Source organism: Manacus vitellinus, unplaced genomic scaffold, assembly GCF_001715985.3.
Source record: "Manacus vitellinus isolate BGI_N305 unplaced genomic scaffold, ASM171598v3 scaffold_72_pilon, whole genome shotgun sequence".
NCBI classification, from domain to species: Eukaryota; Metazoa; Chordata; class Aves; order Passeriformes; family Pipridae; genus Manacus; species Manacus vitellinus.
The window spans coordinates 2,363,783-2,387,764 of NW_021940764.1; the positions used below are offsets into that span (position 1 = coordinate 2,363,783).

A 23,982-nucleotide genomic window follows, 5' to 3' on the forward strand; every position below is an offset into this window, starting at 1 on the left:
TATTAAGTTGGTGCCACTTAGGAGGCGGGGGGGTGTTAAAAGTTTTGGGAACAATCATATGCTTTTGAGCAAAGGTTGGTATGGCTGCACCTACTGAATGAAAATGTGTCTTTAAATTTAAAAGGCAATTCTGTTTTTTGTTTAACTTGCTCCCTGAGTCCTGAGTTCAGTTTTTCATATTTCCTGGGCAACTTGCCCAGATTATGCGAAAGAAAAACAAAATCTCTCTGATACTGGATGGGGGAGACCCAGATTCCACAATTCAAGCTTTTTTATTTTATTTTTTATTTTTGACTCTTGACAGGCTGCTGCTTTCTGCAAATGTCCCATTGTTGTTTTTAAAACCACATTCCTTTTGATTCGACTCTTAACAGCAACTTTGTTCTGTAGAGTAACTTAACAGCGATGGAGATTTTTATCTCCAGCTGCTTTGTTTTCCAAGTGAAGGTGTTTGTGCCTGTAATTATTCACCTTTCCAGACTTTTGTTTGGGGAGATGACAGTTAATGTTGTGTTGTGGCTTTTGTTTTTCTTTCTGACATCATATTGATGAAACCTCCTTTACCTCAGATGATGCAATTGATTTGGTTTATTTATATCCAGTGAGAATTCACAGGCATAAGAGGGAATTATTCTTGCAGAAGGAGACCTCAGTTGCTGCTCTGAGCTGACCAAACCCTGCCACTTGTGTGGACCAGCAAGTGGAAACAGCAGCTTTTAGTTTAATTTTGAGGGCTTCTGGTTGGAAACAAAATAGAGTGGAGCTCAGTAGCATTTCTTATTATTTCTGGCATGTTCTTACTATTAAAATTCTTATTGTCCCAGGGAGATTAGGTGCAAGTCTCTGATGTTAATAGATATAGAAGGTACTCATGTTTATGTTGTAAAAATCTGTGGTTCTTGTGTATGTTCTTCACCTTTTTTTTTATTAATATTCAGAAAAAAAGCCTGTTTCTCAAATGTGGGTCACTGTAAGCACACAGTCTGCACGTGATAACTGGCTTATCAATAAGGTGATCGTCCTGTACTTGCCTGTCACGTTTCCTTAATTAAAGCTTTGAGAGTTGCCTCTCATGTAAATCTCTTTCTAAATGGGTAAACATCTGTCCTGCAACTATGAAATGTTGGAAGGTGGTAACAAAAGGCAGGTAGAAGATCTGCTGTGGAGAATAGCTGGAACTTTTGGGAGGTGGACGTTGTGGATGTGGAAAATACTTGCAGGGCTCGGGGAGTGAGTTGTTGTGTGTTGTTACCTGCTGAGGTTAGAAGCACAAATGATGTGTTTTACTCGCAAAATGAAGTGTAGAGGGATTTTATTTCAGCAGGTTTGGGGGTTTTTTTGTGTTGTTTTTTTTTTTTTTTACCGCTGAAACATCTTTGTAACCACACGAATTGAAGAGCTGGCTGCGCTCTCGGTTTGCAGTGGGGGAGGAGAGGGGAAGTGGGAATTGGTATAATACTCACTTCCTTCAGGGTAACTTTGCTTTTATTTGCTTTTAACAGCACCTTTGTGTACGTCAGGAAATGGGTGTTGGGGAGGGCAGAGCTTTGGGGGTGAAGGGGTTTGAGGGTGTTGTGACCTGGGGGAGGCTGGCACTGAGCACGGAGGTCCTTTGTCCTTGTGTGTGTGTGTGTGTGTTTAAGTCCTCCCCACGACCATCCATAACCTCCTCTGCCTTCGTTTCTCGTGCCAGTTTTAGGAGAAGGGGAATGTGCCCAGGTGGGTTTGAGGGAGGGCCTGGCAGGAGGAGACCTGGGGAAGCAGAGAGGCCTGGCAGCAGCTCCAAGGAGCAGACCCAGTGTGGCTGGAAACCAGGCAGTAGGGACAGGAATTTGGGTATAATATCAGGGATTTAGGCTGTAATCCAGGGAATATAGGTACATTTTTGTGTGTCACCAAGCAGTGGGGGGGGGCTCGAAGGCAGAGGTGGGTGCAGAGCTCAGTGGTGGCCATGGTGGGATTGATGTCTGGGAGGAGACCTGCTGGTGGGAGAGCATGGAGAACCCTTCCAGAGGGAAACTGGAGTGACTCTTGAGACTACTCAGAACTCCCTGATCTTCTCATGAGCCTCACTGGAAGCACCAGGTGCTGGGTTTCTCCCCAAGAAACTCTGGGCACAAAGATTTCAGCAGGCCTAAACTTCCTATATTCGTTTCGGGCTTATTTTCTGAGGTATTGCACAAAATCATGTGCTTGGAAAGCCAGTTCTCCTTTCAAGGTCTAATTGTAAAATAGAGTTTTAAAAGCAGAGAGTCTTGAATAAGTCAGCACAGGGAAGGATTGTTTTCAGGGGTGTCATGACCCGGGGTGTAGTGTGACTGGGCGTGCTCCTCGTGCCTCCTCCAGCATCCCATCGTTGCCTCGACCTTATTCCCACTCTTCCCTCTGCTCTATCTTGAAGAAGTTTGAATATTGGTGTAGTTGACGTGGAGCTGTGGGTGAAGCCTCCTGAGCAGTCCTGGTGCCTTCCCTCCCTCAGTGGCCTCCCGTGCACTCCTTGGGAAGCGAGGGAAGATGGGCGAGTTACGGTTACCCTGGTTTTACCTGCTTTCTGGAGCCTTTCATCTCTGCTCTGTTAATTACTGCTAACTGCTCTGGCAGTGCTCTAGTTTTAAAGGGAAGATGAAGAACATTCATTCAGTGTTATCCAAAGACACACTGTAAACACCACGTTGGCCTTCCAGAAGCAGCTCCTCTCGGATCTTCCCAAGTGAAGTCCAGCACAAGGGTTGTGCCGTGGCTGCAGAAGGCAGGGCTGGAGTTGTACCGTGGCAGATGTAGGGGTGGAACTGGAGCAGTGTCCAGGTACTCTGGCAGTTGTTTCCCAGCAGGAATTGTGGCAGAGGAGAAACCTCTTGGTCCTGCACGTGTCCCCTCGAGTGCTGGGAATTGTCCACCCTTGGCAGGGAAACACTGAAAAAAAGGGACTTGTGGGTGCTTACATTGATCTACTGATACTGATGGGTGGCAGCAGTTTGGGTAGAACTTGCCCACAGGATTTGGGTCCCAGAGGCGGACAGAAAATCTGGGAGAATTCCTGGAATTACTGTCAGAATTATCAGAACGCTCTGAAAGGCCCTCAGACTGTGTGAATGACCTTCTCTTTCCATTCTATAACCTTTCCAACTTTTCTTTGTTCTTCTTTCCTCAGAGATGCCTCACCTCCCTCTCCAATTCCCTGTTAGGAAATTCCTGATAAGTGTAATATGGCTTTAATAACAACTCAAACTTATAAACAGAGGGAGGGAATGCACTTACAAATGTTCCTTAATGTTTTTTCCAGGGGTTGCTCGTGAAAGTAGAGATTTAATTCAGTGTTAGAGAAGCCAGTGCTGTCCAGCACGCAGAGAGTTTATAAGGACCTAAATAAAATAAAAAAAATAGAGCCAATAACTTTTGGAGGTCATCTTTAAGCTACTAGAACAAAGCCTTATTCTTAGGGGAGGCTTTCCAGGCTTCCAAAGTATTTTAAATGCTGTCCACCCAACGAAAAGTGGAGCCAAGGAGGTTTGGAGTAGCTTAGCAGGAGGATTTTCTGTTTTCCAGTGAGTTTGGTAACCCGGAGGAAGAGGCATTGTCGAAGTTTTGCTTCCGTTTTCTACTTCTCTTAATTTAACTGAGCCCACGACCTGCAAATTTAGGTCATCACCTAAAACTCTCTTCAGCCTGGGCAAACTCCTGAGTGACTGCAGTCCATGTGTGTGTGTTCAGAAAGAATCATTTAGCACCAAGTGGAGGATTTTCTGCACTGTTTGCAGCTGGGTGTTTCCAGAGCTGCTGTGGTGAAGAGCCCTGGTCCCGAGTTTCCTCTGGAAGGGAAACCCACGTGTTTCTGCGGAACTGGGAGAGCCCGTCAGGGACAGTCACTCCCAGTGTGTGTGTGTGTGTCTGGTGAAGGCCTTGGAAGGAGGTTGGAGTGGAGGAAGTCTTTATTCTGTCAGTCTTCCTCCCTGCTCTCCCAGGGGCGTCTTAGCTACAAGTGGAAAGTTCCCTGCAAGTTCCTTTTTCTTCTTTTCTCCCTGAGTAGTCATGTTCAGTTTTTATTTGTGGACCCAAGTGGTACCTAAGAGCCATTTTCACTGAGTGTGGCCTGAACTTTTAGGCAATGCAGATCCTTTCTCAGATCCAGAGCGTGGGCAGCAGGTGAAGGGGGTGAGGCTGCTCAGGTGAGACCCCCCTGCAGAGCTGCTCCAACTCTGGGGGCCCAGCACAGGGAGGACATGGAGCTGCTGGAGAGAGTCCAGAGGAGGCACCAAGATGGTCAGAGGGCTGGAGCAACTCTGCTGGGGGGAAAGGCCGGGAGAGTTTTGGGATTGTTGAGCCTGGAGAAGAGAAGCTTTGGGGTGACCTGACTGTGGCTTTCCAGGACCTGAAGGGGCTACAAGAAAGATGGAGAGAGACTGTTTCCAAGGACCTGGAGTGACAGAAAATGGGGGAATGGCTTCAAACTGCCAGAGGGCAGGGTTAGGTGGGATATTGGGAAGGAATTCTTCCCTGTGAGGGTGGGGAGGCCCTGGCCCAGGTTGCCCAGAGAAGCTGTGGCTGCCCCTGGATCCCTGCAAGTGTCCAAGGCCAGGTTGGACGGGGCTTGGAGCAACCTGGGCTAGTGGAAGGTGTCCCTGCCCATGGCAGGGGGTGGCACTGGATGAGCTTTGAGGTCCCTCCCAACCCAAACCATTCCTTGATTCTCTGACTGTGGAAGGCCTGACTTTTGGACCTGGTGAGGAGCCAGCCAGCTGGCCAATGTACACAATCATTGGAAGCCACACAGAGCAAAGAATTTTGGGCATGTGCTGTGAGCCTTCCCCCCATGGGAATGTGGGTTTGTTTCTCTAACTCATCTCTGACTTTTCACAAAAATTGAGGGTTTAGTACTTAGTGTTTTTCAGCTCTAATGTCTTGCCTGTGGTCCCTGTTGTGGGGAAGCACCTGGGGCTGACGCTGGGGAGCAACTGTGGTGCAGCTGGATGAGGCTGGAAACAAAACTGGCTGGGAAATTTTCCTTGCTCAACATATTAAAACTTCAGATAGTCCTCGCTTTTCCTGTAAAGTGGTGTATTAATTTGGTCATTGGGATGTGTTAATGAACAGCTACAACAAGCTTATGCAAATTTATGTGAAATTAGAGAATTGGCATATCAGGCAAGAGATCAGGGCAACTTTTTATTATTAAATTGACATTGAAGTATCTTATGAAGATGCTAAATAACTTCAGCAGTAAAAAGAAAATAAAATAACTGTTGCTCTGGCAGCACAACCTGTACTGAGGGTTATTTGAATGCTATTTAAAAAAGGCATTTAAAAACACTGACACCTTCAGTGGTAAAGAAAGAGGGTGAATGACCAGAAACTTGAAGGTGGGTGGAAGGTGGTGCAGTGTACAGGAATGAAGTGTCTTGGGTTATTTCTCTTAATTTGTTTGCTCTAGTTGAGTTAAGCCCTGGCTTGCTCTGACAGTCAGTGTAGAACTGCTCTGTGTGTGTGTGGGGTTAATTTTTATCCATGCTCTCGAAAGGGAAATGGGAATTGCCAACACTGGAAATCACCTGGCTCACTCGGAAATGTACTTCTGGGAAAGTAGGTTTCATATACACCAGGGAAGTGCCTTTCTTCAAATCCAAGGTTTTCAGGGAAGCAGTGGGGTTTCTTTAGCTACTGGGAGTTTTAGCATATGGAGATTTGTTCCCATCAAGCCCTGTCTGTGTTCCATGTTATAGTTCTAATTTGTCATTTTTAACACCCCTGAGCTGGCAGCAGAAGCAATAAAAACTGTTTCATAGGTGTAGCTCGGGGATTGTAATGATGAAGTTGGTGAGCTGCTGGCACTGAGGAATAGGTGTTTTCAGGGCCAGGCCTTTCATGGAGGCCTGAAAGGATTCTGGTGTGCTCGTGGATATACTGAAAGATGGGAACAGCTGTTACAAACAGGCATTATAAGAAAGATATTAAGCTATTAGAGAGTGCCCAGAGGAGGGCAATGAAGATGGTGAAGGGCCTTGAGGGGAAGCCGTGTGAGAAGTGGCTGAGGGCACTTTGTCTGGTCAGCTGGAGAAGAGGAGACTGAGGGGAGATCTCATTGCAGTTACAGCTTTTTCAGGAGGGGCAGAGGAGGGGCAGGGACTGAACTCTGCTCTGTGGGGACCAGGGACAGGACCCAGGGAGTGGCTGGAGCTGTGTCAGGGCAGGGTTAGGTTGGATCTCAGGGAAAGGTTCTTCCCCTAGAGGGTGGTTGGGCACTGCCCAGGCTCCCCAGGGCAGTGGGCACGGCCCCAAGGCTGCCAGAGCTCCAGGAGGGTTTGGATGATCCTCTGGGGCACAGGGTGTGGCTCCTGGGGATGGTCCTGTGCAGGACCAGGAGTTGGACTGGATAATCCTTTTGGGTCCCTTCCAACTTGGCATGTCCTGTGATTAACTTCAGGAGGTCCTGAGGACCAGCTTGTGTGCTGCTGCTTCTGTTCCCACCCTCCTGGTGCCCAAGTGGCTCCACGGAGCTCCAGGCCGGGGCTCCCAGAGGACGGCAGGGATCGCGTCCATGAGCCTCACTGCCGTCGCCTGTCCTGTTTGGTTTATTTTCTCTCAAGTGCAGTTCCTAACTGTGTCTTTTCCCCTTCCCTCGTGCAGGCTGCCCTCGGGAGAGGCAGTGGGAGGCAGTGGAGCTGGCCTCGGCACCGGGAGAGGCTGGACTTCCCGTCTCTCTGTGCTGAATGGCTGCGATGGCGCCCGCTCTCACTGACGCAGCAGCCGAAGCTCACCACATCCGATTCAAGCTGGCTCCCCCGTCCTCCACCTTGTCGCCTGGCAGTGCCGAGAGCAACGGCAACGCCAACAACATCCTCCTGGCTGCCAACGGCACCAAAAGGAAAGCCATTGCTCCGGAGGATCCCAGTCTAGATTTCCGAAACAACCCGACGAAGGAAGAGCTGGGCAAGCTGCAGCCGCTGGTGGCCTCTTATCTCTGCTCAGATGTAACATCTGTCTCTTCAAAAGAGCCTCTGAAGCTGCAAGGAGTCTTCAACAAGCAGACAGTCCTTAAATCTCACTCTCTCTTATCTCAGTCCTTCTTGAAAACAAGTGATCTGTTGGGGAGGCAACCGGTGTTGGAATTCACTTTGGAGAATCTAAAAACAATGAGTACTAATAGCCAGCCACCTCTCCCACAAGCGCCTGTAAATGGCTTGGCCAAGAAATTGGCCAAAAGTTCCAGTTCAGACCATGAAAACTCTAGTTCTCTGAATGGTGGGAAGTGTGCTCCTCCTTCTGCTGCCCTCCAGACTGTTGACTATAACACAGGAGGTTCCGAGTTGGGGGACTTGAAGACCGGGTTGACCAATTGCACTCTTCCACACAGAAGCCTTGATGCAGAGCACACGACTCCCTTTAGCAATAATAGCACTGCAAATAAATCTTCCCTTAATTCCACAGAGCAGCAGTGGGTGCTCGAGGGCGGCAGTGGAGAGACCCGGTTGCCCGGTGTCGCGAGTCGCTCCGACTTCGGGAGCAGCAAGTTGGAGGAGCAGAAACCTTCTCTGTTGGCTGGTCACCACAGCGCCCTCGACTCCGAGATGAGGACGAGGGCGCTGCTCCGGCGGCAGGCAGACATCGAGAGCAGGGCCCGCAGGCTGCAGAAACGCTTGCAGGTGGTGCAGGCGAAGCAGGTGGAGAGACACATCCAGCAGCAGTTGGGTGGCTTCTTGGAGAAAACTCTGAGCAAGCTTCCAGCTTTGGACCCGCTGAGGCATCGGAGCCAGCTGATGTTGACCAGGAAAGCAGAAGCAGCCTTGAGGAAAGCTGCGAGCGAGACGGTCACTTCCGAAGGCCTGAGCAACTTCCTGAAGAGCGATTCGATCTCGGAGGAGCTGGAGAGATTCACGGCCAGCGGAATGGCCAACCTGAGGTGCAGCGAGCAGGCGTTTGACTCGGACGTCACCGAGAGCAGCTCGGGAGGAGAGTCGGACGTCGAGGAAGAGGAACTGACCAAAGCAGACCCAGAACAGCCCCACGTGCCACTGTAAGTAGCGCTCGTGCTTGTTTACTTCTACTGATGGGGAGCAAAGTAGAGACGTGGGGTTTGTAGGAACGCTAAGTTTTGGATGGTCTCGGATCAAAGAATTTGTTGGAGGTGGTGTGGTGTGATTTGCAGCACGTGCAGCACTGAAGATAAAATTCCTCATGCATATTGGAAATAGCCTTTGGTGTTTGTGGAGCAGCAAGTCCTGGAAATACTGGCTGGCTGGAGTGGTGTGAGCTGCAGATACAAACCCAGAATGCCATAAACACCTTCTCTCCAGGATGTGTTGGACCTGTCCTCTGAAATGAAATGTTTGCTGTTTTGCAGTGGGAATGTTTGCAGTAAATCTGTTGTGTAAAGTAGGGCCAGTCTGAGTATCAGTACCTGGCAGCATATTTGTGACTCGGGAATTATTTTATTTGTTAAGTGAACTGGCTGGAAAAAAAACCCCAAACCTCTGAAAGGATTTGGTCCAAGTGCCAGGGGAAGTGTGAAGTGTGTTCTCCTCTTGAATGTGGGAAATTATTGCTGGGAATTTTCATCTTGTCTGTGAGTTGCATTAAACGATGACAACAGCTTCATAATTATGTTGTTAACTGGATGCTGTTTGCATAAGTATTAGGTGTCACTTTGTGTGTGGAGGAGGAAGATCCTTGTCAAGGCAAAAGGTCTTGAGACAGGTCAAGGAAGAAGGGAAATTTTTCTTCCAAACCCCAGAATTTTCCAGTATTTTGCACAAATCTCTTAAAAGGCCGTATTCTGTGTGTAGTCTGTGTGAAATCTTGCTTGCATCAGTAGATGATCTCTTCCACCCTGATGGACCTATTGAACCGAGACCTCAGTCTGTGAAGTATCGCTACGGTCGACAAAAAGCTCCCTGCAGCAGGCACAGGGGTCCTGGTTGGAATGCTGATGGCTTTCCCATCGGGGCTGGAAATAGTCACCAGGGCTTTCACATTCCTGCTCTGCTCTGGGTTTGTTCAGATCTCTGTGGAGAAATAACCGAGTGGATTCAGAGGCCTGTTGTCCAGAGCGAGTTAATGGCTGCTCTGTGACACAGATTTTACTGAGCTGGGTAGATGTGAACAGTGTGGGCACTTGGGAACTTCAGGGCCCTCCGAGCACACACTCATCTGGATGAGTGCTGATAACCAGATGTTACAGCTCTTGGATATTAAATTCCCACTCAATGTCACATCGTGTTTTGGGATGGTGGCACAGGGTGAATTTCTGCATGTGAAGCCTTAGATGTGGCGTGAGTTCGGGTTTCTCCCGGTGCAAAGCTGGTAGCTGAACATGTGATCCCTCCTGGCTGGACATAAAGGGGTTCTTGTGCTGCTAGAAACAAGAGTTTAGTAATTTTATTCCTGATTTATAACATCCACAAACCTACCATTGGGATTACTGGCAAAATTGCATTTATAAGTCTTGTAGTAGCTATTGGAGGAGACATTTGATTAAAAATCTGTTCAAAATAATATTGAATTTCCCCTATTTGTGGGTTTCACGGCTTCACGTGTTGTCTGACAAAGTGAAATTTCTTTGCCACTCCTCTTAATCCCAGGAGGAAGTGTGGTATTCAGAGACACGACGCGTGAAATTCTTTGCTGACTTTTCCGCCCTCTGCGTTCGTCATGCCTTCACGTCCCCAGTACCCTTAAAAAGCCAAAGATTGGAAAGCTCATAAAAAGACTGATCCCTCTATTGTCTCTGGGTTCAGAAGCTGGTGTGTGTGCACGCTGGCATCTAGGCCAGGCCCACCAAACCTCGTTTAACGTTGGTGCCTGTGGGTATTTAGTAATTAGCAGCCCCGGCATTGACCGTCCTGTTGGATGAGTGCTGTGACATTGGGGCTCCAAGCTCTGCCACTGCCGGGGCTCAGCGCGTGTTGGTGCTTGTTAAGAGACTCAGGTCGACCTTAAGAGCTGGTACAAGCCTCTGAGTGCATCTAAACCTCATTCTTTTCCAGTAGTGCTGGGAGGCAGGAAGGGGAAGAGCCGAGTTTTCCACTGGGAAGCCACCCTGGGCCAGCTGATTGTACAGAGCCATTGTTGTCCATTGGTGTGAGTGCAGAGCTCAAGGAGGGCTGGATTTTGCATCTTGTAGAATTTACTTAGTAGAAGGAAGACTTGAACTCTGTTTTAATTTTGGTTGTAAGATGGAACATCTTAAGTGTGTAATGGAGATATTCCAAAGCACCTGGATGTGTTCCTGTGTAACCTGGGTTGGACTGGATGACCTCCAGAGGTCCCTTCCAACCCTGACTATTCTGTGATTCTGTAAACTTCTGTCTCATTCCTCATCCCTTGGCTCTGTATTGCCTCTGGGTGCCTCTGCCTTCCCCCAAAAAACTGCTGCTTCCTCCTAGACCTTCAGTGACAGTTGTGCTACAGTTTTCCAAGCCCACTGGCACTGAGGGGCCATGTCACCAACTGCCTCTGGGATTCCAGTAGGAGCAGGCAAAAGAAACAAAGACTGCTTACATCATGCTTAGATAAGAGCTGACCTTTGAGTTTTTCTGGCGTGGTGGCATTCCAGAATCAGTATCTGGTCAAGGACAGACTTTGAAGCATTTGTACTGTGCTGACCTGCCTGATCTCGGCTATGGAGCAGCATCTCCCTGAGGAATTACATCTTCCCAGCAGCGTTAGGGGTGTATCAGAGCCTGGTAGGTCCTTTTAAAGCACTCCCAGATGTGCTGCCCAGGAAGGTGCCGTCACTCTGGTGCATAACCAGGCCACCCTTAATGCATAAACAAAGCAGGGAGGTGTTTGTTACACCTTGGGAAGCCCTGCCAGCCATGGGCTGGGTTTAACAGGGTGCTGCTGGTTCTCAGGCAGCCGGTGGGGAAGGCAGGTGTGTGCAGGCAGGGTTGGGCAGTGCTGGGCAGTGCTGTCCTTGGGTTTGTGTCCATCCAGCACCACCACGTTGCACTTGAGCTGCTCTGGGGTTGGTGACACAGCTCTGCCTCACAGCTGAGATCCCCATCCATGCTGCTCCAGCAGTGGGAGCCGTGCAGAGGAGGACTGGGAGGAGGCAGCTTTGCCTCTGCTCGGAGGTGAGGAGGGCAGGCTGGAGCCTTCCCTGTGGAGAATCCCAGCTTCTTTGGCTGGGTGTGACTGGAGGCAGGAGCTGTCTGTGACTGTGAAACCTGTGCGACTTTGAAAGGGCCCACGTGCCCTTTTGGGGTGGAGAGGCCCTGGCACAGGGTGCCCAGAGAAGCTGTGGCTGCCCCTGGATCCTTGGAAGTGTCCAAGGCCAGGTTGGACGGGGCTTGGAGCAACCTGGGCTGGTGGGAGGTGTCCCTGCCCATGGCAGGGGGTGGGACTGGATGAGCTTGGAGGTCCCTTCCAACCCAAACCATTCCTTGGTTCTCTGCTGCTGTCAGTGTGGTGGGATCAGGAAGTGCTGTTTGTGAAAGGTGGCTTGGAGCAGGGCATGGAATTCCTCCCAGTGCCAGAGGGCTGCTGGCTGGAACCTGGCTTGTGTGGCCAAGTGATGGTTTAGCAAGTCATCAGAGAGAGTCCTGGTGTTTCTGTGGCCCTGTGTTAATACATATAAGTAGGAAATATGTCATGGGGCTGGTGCATCTTTACAGTGATTGGTTTTCTCAGGCTGGTTGTTTCTTTGGTGTTCTTGTGTTTGCCTGTAGACAAGTTTCATCAGAATTTGTCAGTTATTTTTGGCTGATTAGTTACCTGTGTCAAACAGCAACACAGGCATAAGCTGGTGAGAGGTGGGTGATTTAGTCTCTAATCCTCAACTTCAGTCTGTACCATGGAAAAATTTTCTGAAAAGGTAGTGAAACCAAATATTTAACTGGGACTTATCTTTTAGCTCAGGTTTCTTATCTGGAAAGTCACTGTTTGGTTGGCAGTTGCACCAACCTGCTGAGAGGGAACTGAAGTTCCTGGTGACCAACTTCTCACACCTCTGACTTCCCACAGGACCTTTTCCAGGGGTCAGGCAGTACCTCCAGTGTTCAGTTGTGGTTGTTACGATGCCTATGGCCACGATGCCTTTAATTATTCCCGTGCACTTTAATTATTCCCATTTACTGGTGGGAAATCCGAGCACCTTCTGCACTTTGGTGTTGCAGTGAATCATTTCACAGCCCGTGTGTTGTCTCCTCCCCGTGCTGCGTCACGTTGTGCTGCCGGGATTTCAGAGTTGCTGGGCTTGGAGTAGTAATTAAGGTTTCTCACAAAGAAGTGCTTTTCCCAGCACTCATTTCCAAGGCCTGTGTTGGAGAGGGATGCACATGGCACTTGCCTGGGGGTTGTTTGAGGGGTGGGCGCAGTTGGTGCATCAGCTGACTGAGAAATGGGGTTTAGAAATTCTGGGTTTTCTCCCTCAGTTATGTTTTTGAAGCGAGAGAGTGATAATAAAGCCCATACCTCAAGGGCAATTAGATAGTATTTCTCAAATCTGTGACTTCGTGGGACTGTAATTCAGATGGCAAATCCCACACTGCAATTCAGATGGCAAATCCCAGGCCGTGGGGACTAAGGAAGCTTTTCCTGCTGGTCAGAACCACATTTTGCCGAATTATTTATGCAGAGCGATCCTAAAAGTTTATCTCTTACTCTTTATTTCTTTTTCAGTTACCTGCTTGATTTTTTTGGGGTGTTTTTCTTGTTTACTTCTATCTTTGCTCGTAGGTGCTGAGGTCAGCACGGTGCTTAACTATATTTTTCAGCTGTTTATGAAAACTGGCATGTGCTGTCCCTGAATTGCTGTAATCCGCGTGCTGGTCGGGAGAGATGTCCCTTAAGCCTCTTTCGTTTGGGAAGAGAGATCGAATCCTGAAATGTTCTTGCTTTGCATTTGAAAGCAGAACAATAGAGCAGTTCATTGTTGAAAAATGCTTAATCAGGTATCAGGAAGTAGGACACTCCAGGTCCCTCTTGCTTTTAAGAAAAGAGGTCTAGTGAGGGTTGGTTATTTCTTGGAGAAGTGCTGGTCATAGTACACCTTTTATAGACATAGGGTGTCTGATAAGTTGTTCTGACTTTTATCAGAGCCTCGTGCAGCCCTGGCTGGAGTTGTGGCAGGGAGGTTTGGTGGGTTTGGGGTAGGTACATTACTGTCCACAGAACTTTGGAAAAGGCAGTGTTGTTGTCTTTCATCCAAGAGAAAGTTTGATGGTTTGGTTTAAATTTATCTTTTTAGGCTGAAATCATATTTGTTTGTGGGAGGGGGCAGAAGGGAACCATGTCCCAGCCCTGGAAGTGTTCCAGGCCAGGTTGGACGGGGCTTGGAGCAACCTGGGCTAGTGGAAGGTGTCCCTGCCCATGGCAGAGGTGGAACTGGGTGGCCTTTAAAGTCCCTTCCCACCCAAACCAGTCTGGGATTCCATGATCCATCACTCCATGTTGGGTCACACGTGCAAGGAATAACGTTGACTTTGGGTGCTGTGGTTCAAGAAGACACTGGAATTTGGTGTGGGGGGTGTTGATGCAGACAGAGCATCTCTCTGGCAGATGCCCCTCGTGCTCTGGCAGGGTTTTGGGTTGTTCTCTTTGCAGTCAGGTCTTCTTTCCCTGTTTCTCGGGCTGTGCTGAGCTGGTGTATGGAAGATAATGTGGAGGACTGGGAATGATTTGGTGTCTGGCACTGCCAATAAACTGCTCTTTGTCTCTGTAGCCCTCACCCAGTGGGGCAGCAAGTAAGAACAGGCTGTAGTTCAGATGTTTTTAGGACTTGTGGGTGACACTTTGGATAGGGTTGTATAAATATTTACTTTACTTTTCATTGGAAAAAGCCTGTCAGAGCATCTGAAGCAGCAGAAACAAATTTTTCTGTGAAGTTTGTGAATGTGAACTGACATTAAAAACCCGATGTGGTGCTTGTGTGTCTCCTGTGGAATTGGAGTTGGTGTTTGAGCGAGGGAAAGGGGCCCCGTTTAGAGCTGATCTCCAGTGTTGAAGGCTAATATACCACTGTGGGGGATGGGGAGAGACTTACATTGTGTTACACCAGCGTCTGGGAGCAGCCACAGCTCAGAGCTGCGTTTTTATTCGTGCTAATACTGCCACAAGACCAAAAATTACTGCATGGCTGAGATTAGAATTTCTGCATGGCTGAGATTAAAACTCAAGCAATGGCAAACGTGGAATTCCTTCAAGAAGAGCTTGTAAGGGTACTCCCAGATGTCTTCCTGAAAGATTTGGGGTTCCATTCTGCAGTGAGATGGGCTTCCCCCCCCTCCTTTGTTCTCTCCTCCAGCAGATCCGTTCTGGTTGCACTGGCTCGGCAGCACCAGACTTCCAGCTGGGGGAAAATGTTTTCCTTGCTAAACTGGCACTACCCCAAGAGCTTTTTCCACGGAGCGTGTTTTGGGCACACCCTGGATGTGTGGGGCGTTTTGCAAGTGTCTTGTTTCAAAGGCTTGGAGAGCTTGGGTGGCTTTGCTGGGCCCTCCTCAGATAAAACGCTTTAGGTAGGAGAGAACTTGGAAAATTGACTTAGTTTTGCTTGCTGGATTTCAGAATGAAAGAAAGGACTTGAAAATGTAAATAGGTGAGGGCCTGTGTATTGACTGGGAATTCAGCTGGGAGATGGAAAGAGGGACATGAATTGCTGTTGGGTTTGCTGCAGTTGCCCTTCACATCTCTGGAGCCAGCTGGGGATGGTTCAGCTCCCCCCCTCACTCTGAGCTGTCTCTGGTTGTGGCTCTGCATTTGAAAGACTTGCTTTCACTTGAAGTACTGAAATGGTTTGCTTAAGTAACATCCAGCTCTTTTTTCTTCCTTTTAAATTTGTTTTCCCCCTATTTCTTCTCACCCCCCTCTGACCTTCCCTGTGATAGGGTTACTTTCTGGAATGCCTGCTCCAGCTTTGACCTCGGCACTGAGCGAGCTATTTATGGGCAGGGTACCTGGCACAGGCACTCCGAGTTAAGGATTTGCTCCTGGTGCCTGGGACTTTCCTGTAAACCTGTGATTTCATTGGGTTGCATCAGCAGGCAGGGGGATGATGCTCTGGTGAGAGAGAATATTTAAAAGGGCACAGACAGTCAGAGTCTTGTGCTCTCGACACCTTCACTCTGCCGCTTTCACATCCACGTGATGATGACAGGGTGTCTCAAAAATTTCTCTGCAAATTGGTCGTGTCGAGGGTGGTTTCCCTAATTGCTGCCCCTCCCCAAAGCAGCCTTCAGCTTTGTGCCCAGACCTGCCCGTCCCAGCCCTGGCCGTGGCGGGGAGGTCACCCCGTGGTGTGTTTAAAGCTCCTGTGTTGGTTGTGAGCTGCCAGGTTAGTGAAGGTGAACCCCTTGGCAGATGGCTGTTTGCTCCCTGATGCTCCTGTTGCAACCAGGATGTCTCAGCTGCAAAACGAGATGTTCCCTGTGATAGTGGTGGCAGAGCTGGGCTGGCACATCCCGTGACGCTCCCGCTTCGGAGGCACATTAATTTGTGCTGCCTTATGAATGAGCACAGGGTGCTCCCTCCACAAGTGTGGGATTCTCCAGGAGGCCCAGCCCATTTTAAAGAGTCAGAGCTCCCTTATCTCTTAAATCTGTACATCCTGACTGTAAAATATATTCACAGAGCCATAGAATGGTTTGGGTGGGAAGGGACCTTAAAGCTCATCCAATTCCACCCCCTGCCATGGGCAGGGACACCTTCCACCAGCCCAGGTTGCTCCAAGCCCCGTCCAACCTGACCTTGGACACTTCCAGGGATCCAGGGGCAGCCACAGCTTCTCTGGGCAACCTGTGCCAGGGCCTCCCCACCCTCACAGGGAAGATTTTTTTTCCTAATCTTTAATCTAAACCTACTTTCTGTCAGTGTGAAGCCATTTCCCCTTGTCCCATCACTCCAGGCCCCTGGAAAACAGTCTCTCTCCATCTTTCTTGTAGACTCCTTCAGGTCCTGGAAGGCCACAATTAGGTCACCCTGAACCTTCTCCAGGCTGAACAATCCCAACTGTCCCAGCCTTTCCTCCCAGCAGAGCTGCTCCAGCCCTCTGACCATCTTGGTGCCTCCTCTGGACTTACTCCAGCAGCTCCATGTCCTCCCTGTGCTGGGGACCCAGAGCTGGAGGCAGCTCTGCAGGGGGGTCTCACCTGAGCAGGGCAGAGGGGCAGAATCCCCCCTCCCCTGCTGCCTGTGCTGCTTTTGAGTTCTCTCCCACTTTAGCAGGGGAACAGTCAGAGGAGTGAGAGCAAAGGGGTAGTTTTGACACAGATTCGCTGCAGTTTCAGGTGTCTGCTCAGTCAGCACCGAGTTTCAGCAAGTTTTGAATGTCATTTCACTGCTTTAAAAGTGCCTCCTGCCTGGGTGGGTTTGTGAAAAACGACTTCATTTGGCTGCTGGCTTAATGAAACATTCAGTAATTTAAAACAGTGCAAAAACTAAAATACACCTCCCACTATAACAGTGACCTTTTATTTATATTGGGCTCAAAACATTTGATCATCAAATTACCCAAATAGAGAACTAAGGAGGATCAGGGTTCTCCTTGTGCAGCAGAGCTTTAGGCTTTTGTGACATTTTAGCAGTTTCCATGGTAACACATAACGATGTTGTAAGAAATGTTGCAGGAATTTTATTTGTCTAAGGGAGGACTTTAAAATATTAATGGCAGGCAGTGTGAATCAGGGGAAAGTGAGCCTGATGGGAGGCAGAGGAAGGGATTTGATGGAGTGCCCAGAGCGAGCAGCCGTCCGTGGATTGAATTGGTCTTGGCCAGCAAACAGGGGAAAAAAGAGAACTCCAGTCATCTCGGGAATATTTGCCACAATATTTCCTCTCTGCTGCTACAGGTGAAGCTTTGGGAATATTCTGCTGTCGTTTGTTCTTCAGGTCCAGGTAAAAAATATTTTATCTCTGATAAAGTCCAAAAAGATTTGGAGCTGTTGCCCTGTTGACGTTCACGACGTTCTGAGCTTAGTTGAGATAAAATTGGATGTCTTCATTTAGAAGCCTTTGAGGCAGCTCACAGGCTCTACAGGCAATCTGCAATTCCTGAATTCCCTGGTGGTTCCCACTTAATGCCCGGTGTTGAGCTCGGGCTGATGATGTTGCATTGCATTAGCAAATTCAATCTGCTCTTGAGAGAGAACCAAAGGGGGTTTATGTAGAAGCAGTAGACCTAAATCACAAAAAAAAAAAAAAAAAAAGAGAGGTTTCTTGGAGAAAAAGGGTTTAGAGAGGGATGTTTGTGTGCACATAATAAATATGTGGGTATATATTAAATATGAGTTGTGGGTCAGCAGCCGTGCTCCCAGCCCTGTATTCCCACCCAGTTATGTGACTGGAGGCCCTGGAGGGCAGTGAAAAGCACTGTGATTTGGATGACTTGGCAATTAAATCACCTGTAGAAACCCAGCAAGAAATTTCCACTTTCCAGACTGGCACGACTCTTACTTCCATATATCTTATCTGTGGTTTTTGGTTATTGAGATAGATACTTAATCTTTTTATTGTTAAGTTAGGAGTTAAGTCTTCTGAGCTTGTGGCAGCTTGTGACCAGGAAGCTGCCATGGGCCAGTCCCTGCCATGGACAGTGTCCTCTGGATGGAGCCTGAGTGCCCTCTGGATGGAGCCCAGGGATGGCTGGAGGTCCAGAGGGTCCTGTGCCCTCTGGATGGAGCCCATGGATGGCCAGAGGGTGTGGAGGGTCCTGTGCCCTCTGGATGGAGCCCATGGATGGCCAGAGGGTGTGGAGGGTCCTGTGCCCTCTCGATGGAGCCCATGGATGGCTGGAGGGTGTGAACAGTTGCGTGCGGGCTCTGCACAGCTGTGCTGTGATTTTTCCCTGCCATAATTCCCAAGTGACAGCCCATTCCACCCTGCCCTTGTCCTCTGGCTACTTCAGACCCTGACTAGTAGTTAACACATTTCTTGTGCCCATTTCACTTTGGAGAGGACCCCTTTGTTTTCCTGCAGCAGTGGCTCCCAGTCCTGGCTCATTCCTGGGCCCAGAGATGTTGTTTTCCTGCTCCTCCCTCTCTGTGCTGGCACTGAGTGATGAGCAGCTCCACTTCCAGGGATGTGTGTGCCTCAGGAAGTTGGTTCTCACTGGGTTGCAGGAGGAGTTATCAAATCATAAACTCAGTGCTTTGCACCCTGGATTTTTTTGGGATTCTGCATTCCAGGTGGCCAAAGCCCAGCGTGCTGCTGTCCCCACAGTGCCTGAGCAGGAGGTTCCTGTGCTCAGAGGTGACCTCTGTGTGCCTTGGGGACTTCCCTGAACCCTGGGAAGAAGCTGGAAAACAGGGCACATCCCTGTGTGTCTGCACAGGGAGCAGGGCAGGAGTGTGTCTGATCCAGAGGGGAGAGCTGAGCAGGGCACAGGTGGCTCTGAAGGTGCTTTGGTGCTCCAGGATCTTGGCTCTGCTCCGACAGAATCATTTCCTGTGGTCCCAGCTCGTGATCCGGGTGGTTTGATGTGGAGAGGTGATGGCTCTCCGTGTTCCTGGTGGCTTTTTCTCTGTGCTGGAATCCCACATCTCAGTGACCAGGGGGAGATTATTTCTGTTCAGCAGCCATTGCTATTCCTGGGCTGGGACAGTCGCAGGAATAAGAATTGCAGCAGCTAAATCTGCCCATTTTTGTGTGAATTGGAGCCCTTCTCCATGTGACTTCTGCTATTCCAGTGCTGGCTATTTCAAAAAAATGAGACAATCAGCCTTCTGTGGGTCTGCATTTTGAATGCAGAACACTTGCAGGGCTCTTGCTCCATGTATGCAACATTTTGTGGTGGTGGCTTTTTACTGCCTCAGACTAAAACAAGAAAATGATTCTCTCTCTGCTCCTTCCATGTTGTAGGGACCTCTCCTGCCATTAGCAGAGATTTCTCAAAGTCAAAGGCAAGGTGCTGTTTATACTGAGACAGCAGAAAATAATGTGAAGAAACCAACCACGTTAGAAAATCTCTCAAGGCATTAACCACTTCTCCTGTGTCAGGGCGGATTAAATTGATACAGATTAATTTTCAAGCATTTTTCATTGTAATAGACACAGCTGAGTGTCATCTAATGACTTCTTCAAGGTTTGTTGTGCATATATTGGTCAAAACCTTCCCATTTTAAATCAAATAAATCTGTTTGAGTAGTAGCCAGCCACTTAAAGAAAATTCCTCAGTGTGATGATTCATATTGTGCCTAAAGACAGCTTTCCATATTCAGCCCTTGCTCACTCCCCCCCTACCATCCCCCTCTCCCTGCCTCTGGAAATGGGCAGGAAGCCCAAAACCAGCTTAACTCTTAGTTATTTAAACCCATTTTTAATAAGTGATACCTGTAGAAAAGTCTTACCTGAAGCCTTTAATTGACATGGTGTTGTGTATTAGATCTTAACTCGGTTTATGAAGTGTGTAACTGCTGGTTTTTCTTTTTTAATCTGCTTTTTTCTGAACATGAGCTGTTCTTTGAATTCTTACTAACGGGGTGAAATTACATCTGTCTCCAGTTACAGCAGTTCTGTGCTCCTTCACTCTTTTGTGTGAATCTTTGACTCCTCAGACGTGCCCTGGTGCCCCTCCTCTCCCTCTGCATCACCTCTCCTGTGTATTCATGGCCAGGCTTTTTAATAGAAAGAGTTCTAGCTCCTTTTGCAGCCAGTTCTCCTGTGTGCTCACTGTTGAGGTAGTATTTATTTTCAAAACAGTATCCTCTGAGGATAGAGAGCTTTCATAACCCATCCCAGTTGTCATGGCACAGCTCTGCCTTTTTTCCCCCCCTCTTTTGCTCTCAGAACCAGCCGTGCTTTGGTTATGTTAAACTCCTGAAACCAAACGCCTTCCAGGCTGGGTACAGGTAAGCCCTGATCAGATTAACTGCTCTGCAAATTGAGTTGATTATTGCACAGATGTTTTCTTGTGCTTGAGCAAGTGAATTTATGTACCAGGACAAGGTGCTCCTCTCTGATGAATTAAAGGGAAAATTACTTGATTCAGCCTTTCGGGGGCTTTGTGAGGAACAAGTGGAAGCTGCCATAGAATCTCCTGAGTTGGAAGGAACCCACAAGGATCATCGAGTCCCAACCCCTGGCCTTACCCAGGACACCCCAACAATCCCACCCTGTCCCTCAGAGTGTTGTCCAAACCCTCCTGGAGCTCTGGCAGCCTTGGGGCTGTGCCCACTGCCCTGGGGAGCCTGGGCAGTGCCAACCATCCTCTGGGGGAAGAACCTTTTCCTGAGATCCAACCTGACCCTGCCCTGGCACAGCTCCAGCCATTTATATCCCTGGGCACCAGAGAGCAGAGATCAGTGCTTGCCCCTCCACTCCCTGGGGAGGAAGCTGCACACCCCAGTGAGGTCTCCCCCAGTCTTCTCTCAACTTGAATTTTGAACGTGCATATGAATTTTCTCCTGCTTATATCCAGAGTTTCTTTCCCCTTTGCTCCCTCCCTCTCCCCCGGGGGCAGTAGTTGTGTGTTTGCCATCTCCTCTGCTCCATGTCCCGTGGGAATTCCTGCAGCAGGGCTGCTTCTGGACCAAGCTTTACCCTCTGCTCGTGTTGATGGCTGGGGGCACAGCAGCTCTAGTTGTCCTGCACCCACTTCCCTTCCTTCCTTCCTTTTTCCATCCTTCCCACAACTTCAGAGGCTGCAGTCCAAGCACTTGCTGGTGCCCAGCGATGTGGCTCCTGGAGAGGGGAAGCTGAGTCGATTCTGAGAATTTTATGGGTGTTCCCTTCGTTGTTGTCACGTCTCTGAAGGCTCTGGTCATAAATTCCCAGCAACTTTTAGTTGGGACACTTGGAGCAAGCGGTGAGTGCAGGACTCCAGAGGGGAGGGAACCTCTGCAGCCCCTCTGGCCCTAATGAGGTGGTCCCTGCTAATGAGGGGCTGGGGCTGGAGCTGAGTGTTACTGGTGAATCTGCTGGAGGAATCCTCCCTTTATTGTTTCCCTCTGATGCTGCAGCATTCCTCAAAACCCCTTTCATCTACTTCTTGTCTGCTTGTTAACAACCATCTGCATGCAGAGCACTTGGCTACTTTCAGTTTTTGCCTTATATAATTGAAACTTTTTCCCCTCCTCCTTTTGGAGCTTTCTAGTAGGATTTTTTTTTTTCCCCTCTCTAATGTAGGTGTTTGAATTTTTCAACCAGTCAAACTAGTACAGAGTGAGCTTCCTGTTCTGGGCTTGCTGTAGTTGCCTTCCTGGAAAATAAAAATACTTAGTTTTACTCAGCTTTCTCCCTAACAGGCCTAATAAATTTTTCTTACCCTGAAAGGCTGTGGACTCTTCATCCCTGCAAGTGTCCAAGGCCAGGTTGGACAGGGCTTGGAGCAACCTGGACTAGTGGAAGGTGTCCCTGCCCATGGCAGGGGGTAGGACTGGGTGATCATTGGGCCCCTTCCAACCCAAGGCTGATGATCTTCAAGGTCTCTTCTGTGGTTCTATAAAACTCTGTAATTTTCCTTCCGGTTTGTGAGACTGCAACCAAAATTTTCAAGAAAACATATCCAGGAAATCCTCTTCCTCATTTAATTTTTTTTTTTTTTTTTTTTTTTTTTTTTTCTCTCTGGTCCTACAGAGATCAGCTGGAGTTTTAAAATGAGTTGGATGCTCATGGCTCAGCAGTTGGGGATTTTTTCAGATGAGGAATAGTGGGATGTGTGTGCTCCTGTCCTCGTTGCCCTTGGGAACTGCTGACCTGGTACAAACGGGAGTATTAATTGAAGTAATGGAGCTCTCCTGGGTTTCACTTCATTTCTGAGAGTAACTTGTCCAAAAGCATCTTGGTTTATTTCTTTAGCTGATGCTTGGTGAGATAAAGGAGGTTCTGAGAATCTGTGATTATCTGCTTAGCCGTGGCTTATGCTGTTGTGTCGAGTGCCTGGAGCAGACAGGTACCTCCCCTCCTCCTCCTCCCTGCCACGAGAGCAGCAGCTGCCCAGCTCCCCCCAGCATTAATCATCTCCATTGGACCCCTGAGCAGTTTTTAGGGCAGAGAGCTGAGTGGAAAAGTGTTGTCTTGCTTCACAGGGATGTCCTGGAGAATGTAGAAATCCATGCAGAAATCTCCCTTTTTCAATCACTAGTTGCCTGGTAAAGCTGTGTAGTGTCACTTTTAAAGTCCTGGCATCTGATGCAGGAGATTGTACAGTAATTTCAGAGGGATGTTTCCCCTTTGTACCAAGGTCTTTTTTTTTTATTCAGATTAAAACATCCCACCCTCTCTAGTACTCGGGAACTCCCTTCCAACTGAGCTACAATGGCTGCATTATCATTCTGGTTCTTACCACAGCTTGTTCCAGCTCCTCTAATGAAAAAAATTTGTCGTATCTCTTCCAAAGCTGGGAATCCTCGAGGTCTGGGGAGGTGCAAATGTGTCATAGTTTGGCTGCTGAGCCCGCTTGGCCCCTCGGCCCCTCCGAGGCTGCGCAGAGATGGACTCGCGGCCGCGGCTCTTTGTTTCTGGTACAGCTACTTTTGTGTTTGCTTTCGTTGTGAAACTCCTGGCTCCCAGGTTTTTGAATGTGTTTGAAAACGTCCCATGTGTTCTACTCTTCCTTCTGTCCCGTGCAAGTAAAGTTGGCAGGAGGCAGGAAAGGTCCCAGAGCAGCAAAGTCTCAGTGTAACTCGCTGGGACGAGGAACGATCCTCTCCGGACTGTTCCTGTGCATCAGACCTTGGGCTGGTGAGTCCTGTCAGCCTGACAACGCTGTTTGCAGCAGATTTTAGAACTCTCAGTAGATTGAGAATCTCTATTCTGTTGTGTGAACCTCTTTAAATTTTACTGAGCATTAAGGTCTGGAAGATGTCGCAATACTACGAACTGTTTCCATTTGCTGCCTTTGCTCAGGGATTGCTTGACTGGAAGTTGCCCCAGCTCAGGTTTCTTTGGCTCTTGTCCTGGCTTTTAGACACACAAATATGATGTGCTTTGCTGCTGCTTGTAAATAAAAAATTAAATTATATATATATAAAAAAACCAATCTAGTATTCGCTTCTCTAGAAAAGCCCAACTCCTGGAAAGTGGTGACTGCAGGGTGAGTAATGCTCCCTTCCCTCCCACTCCCTCTCCAATAAAACAACAGGAAAACCCTCCTGAACACATCTTAGATTAAAAAATATTCCTCGTGAGGCTGATACCATGATATTTTGAGAGACTGAGGAGAGCTGGGATAATGATGGAAGCTCTGCCTCTTGGATGAGATGTCTCAATGCTGCCAATCAAAACATCTTCTAAAAATATCCCACCTTCTAGAAGAAACCATTCCTGTCAATCAAAGCCCAGTATTAAAGAGCATACTGTTGATTGCAAAAGGTCCAAATTAAAGAAGCAGGCCAATATTCCTCTGTTTTCTCTCTTCCCAACTCTGTATTAGATGGCTGGATATTTGTTGCAGGCTTCATGCAGGATGAAAATAAAATTAGTCTGAGCATGAGATCCTTCCAAAATGTGGTGCTTGAGCTGCAGGGGAGTTTGCTCAGAAGGTGGAAACTGGCCTGATTTTCTCTGCAGATACTTTTATTCTGTCTCCTTCCTGGTGTCTTGGCATGAAGCAAACGTTATCTAGTCCTTGTGAAAAGTCCTGGAGTAGAGAGTGTGTCTTGGCTGAACCTCATTGAAAGGGCTGGGGAAAATCTGTCCAAGAAAAATAAATTTCTGCTGGAGCAGCCAGCAGTGTGTGTGTGACATGAACCACTTTTGGAGGGATGGGATTGGTACAAACAGGGGGCTTTGATTTGGCTCTGGGAAATCCAGATGAAATGGGAGGATAATGACCCTTTTTCTTACTGACACAGTTAAGATATAACCATCTCTGTTTATCCTAAAATAATTCAGTTCTTGATGTTTTCTCACCACTTCTTGCTCCCATGCCATTTCTTTCTACCTTTTACCCTGGGCTTTCTGATCTTCTGTAGATCTTGCAGAAGAACATCTCCCTTTCCTCCTTTGTGGATGCAGGGCTGGATATCTTGGATAAGTGTTGGCTTTCATCCAAGAGGGAGTTTGATGCACTGATTTATATTTCTCTTGCTAGGCTGAAGTCTCAGTTGGTTTTTT

The 23,982-nt window shown here is 48.4% G+C and overlaps 1 protein-coding gene across 1 annotated transcript in view; it reads left to right on the forward strand.

The window, feature by feature from the left end:
- The first annotated feature begins 6,626 nt into the window (after positions 1-6,626).
- KANSL1 (KAT8 regulatory NSL complex subunit 1) overlaps positions 6,627-23,982 on the forward strand; it is an 85,090-nt gene continuing 67,734 nt past the window's right edge. Inside the window, exon 1 of the mRNA XM_029964475.1 lies at positions 6,627-8,008. Coding sequence (XP_029820335.1) covers positions 6,705-8,008 — 1,304 coding nt within the window. The 5' untranslated portion in view covers positions 6,627-6,704. The remainder of the gene's footprint in view (positions 8,009-23,982) is intronic.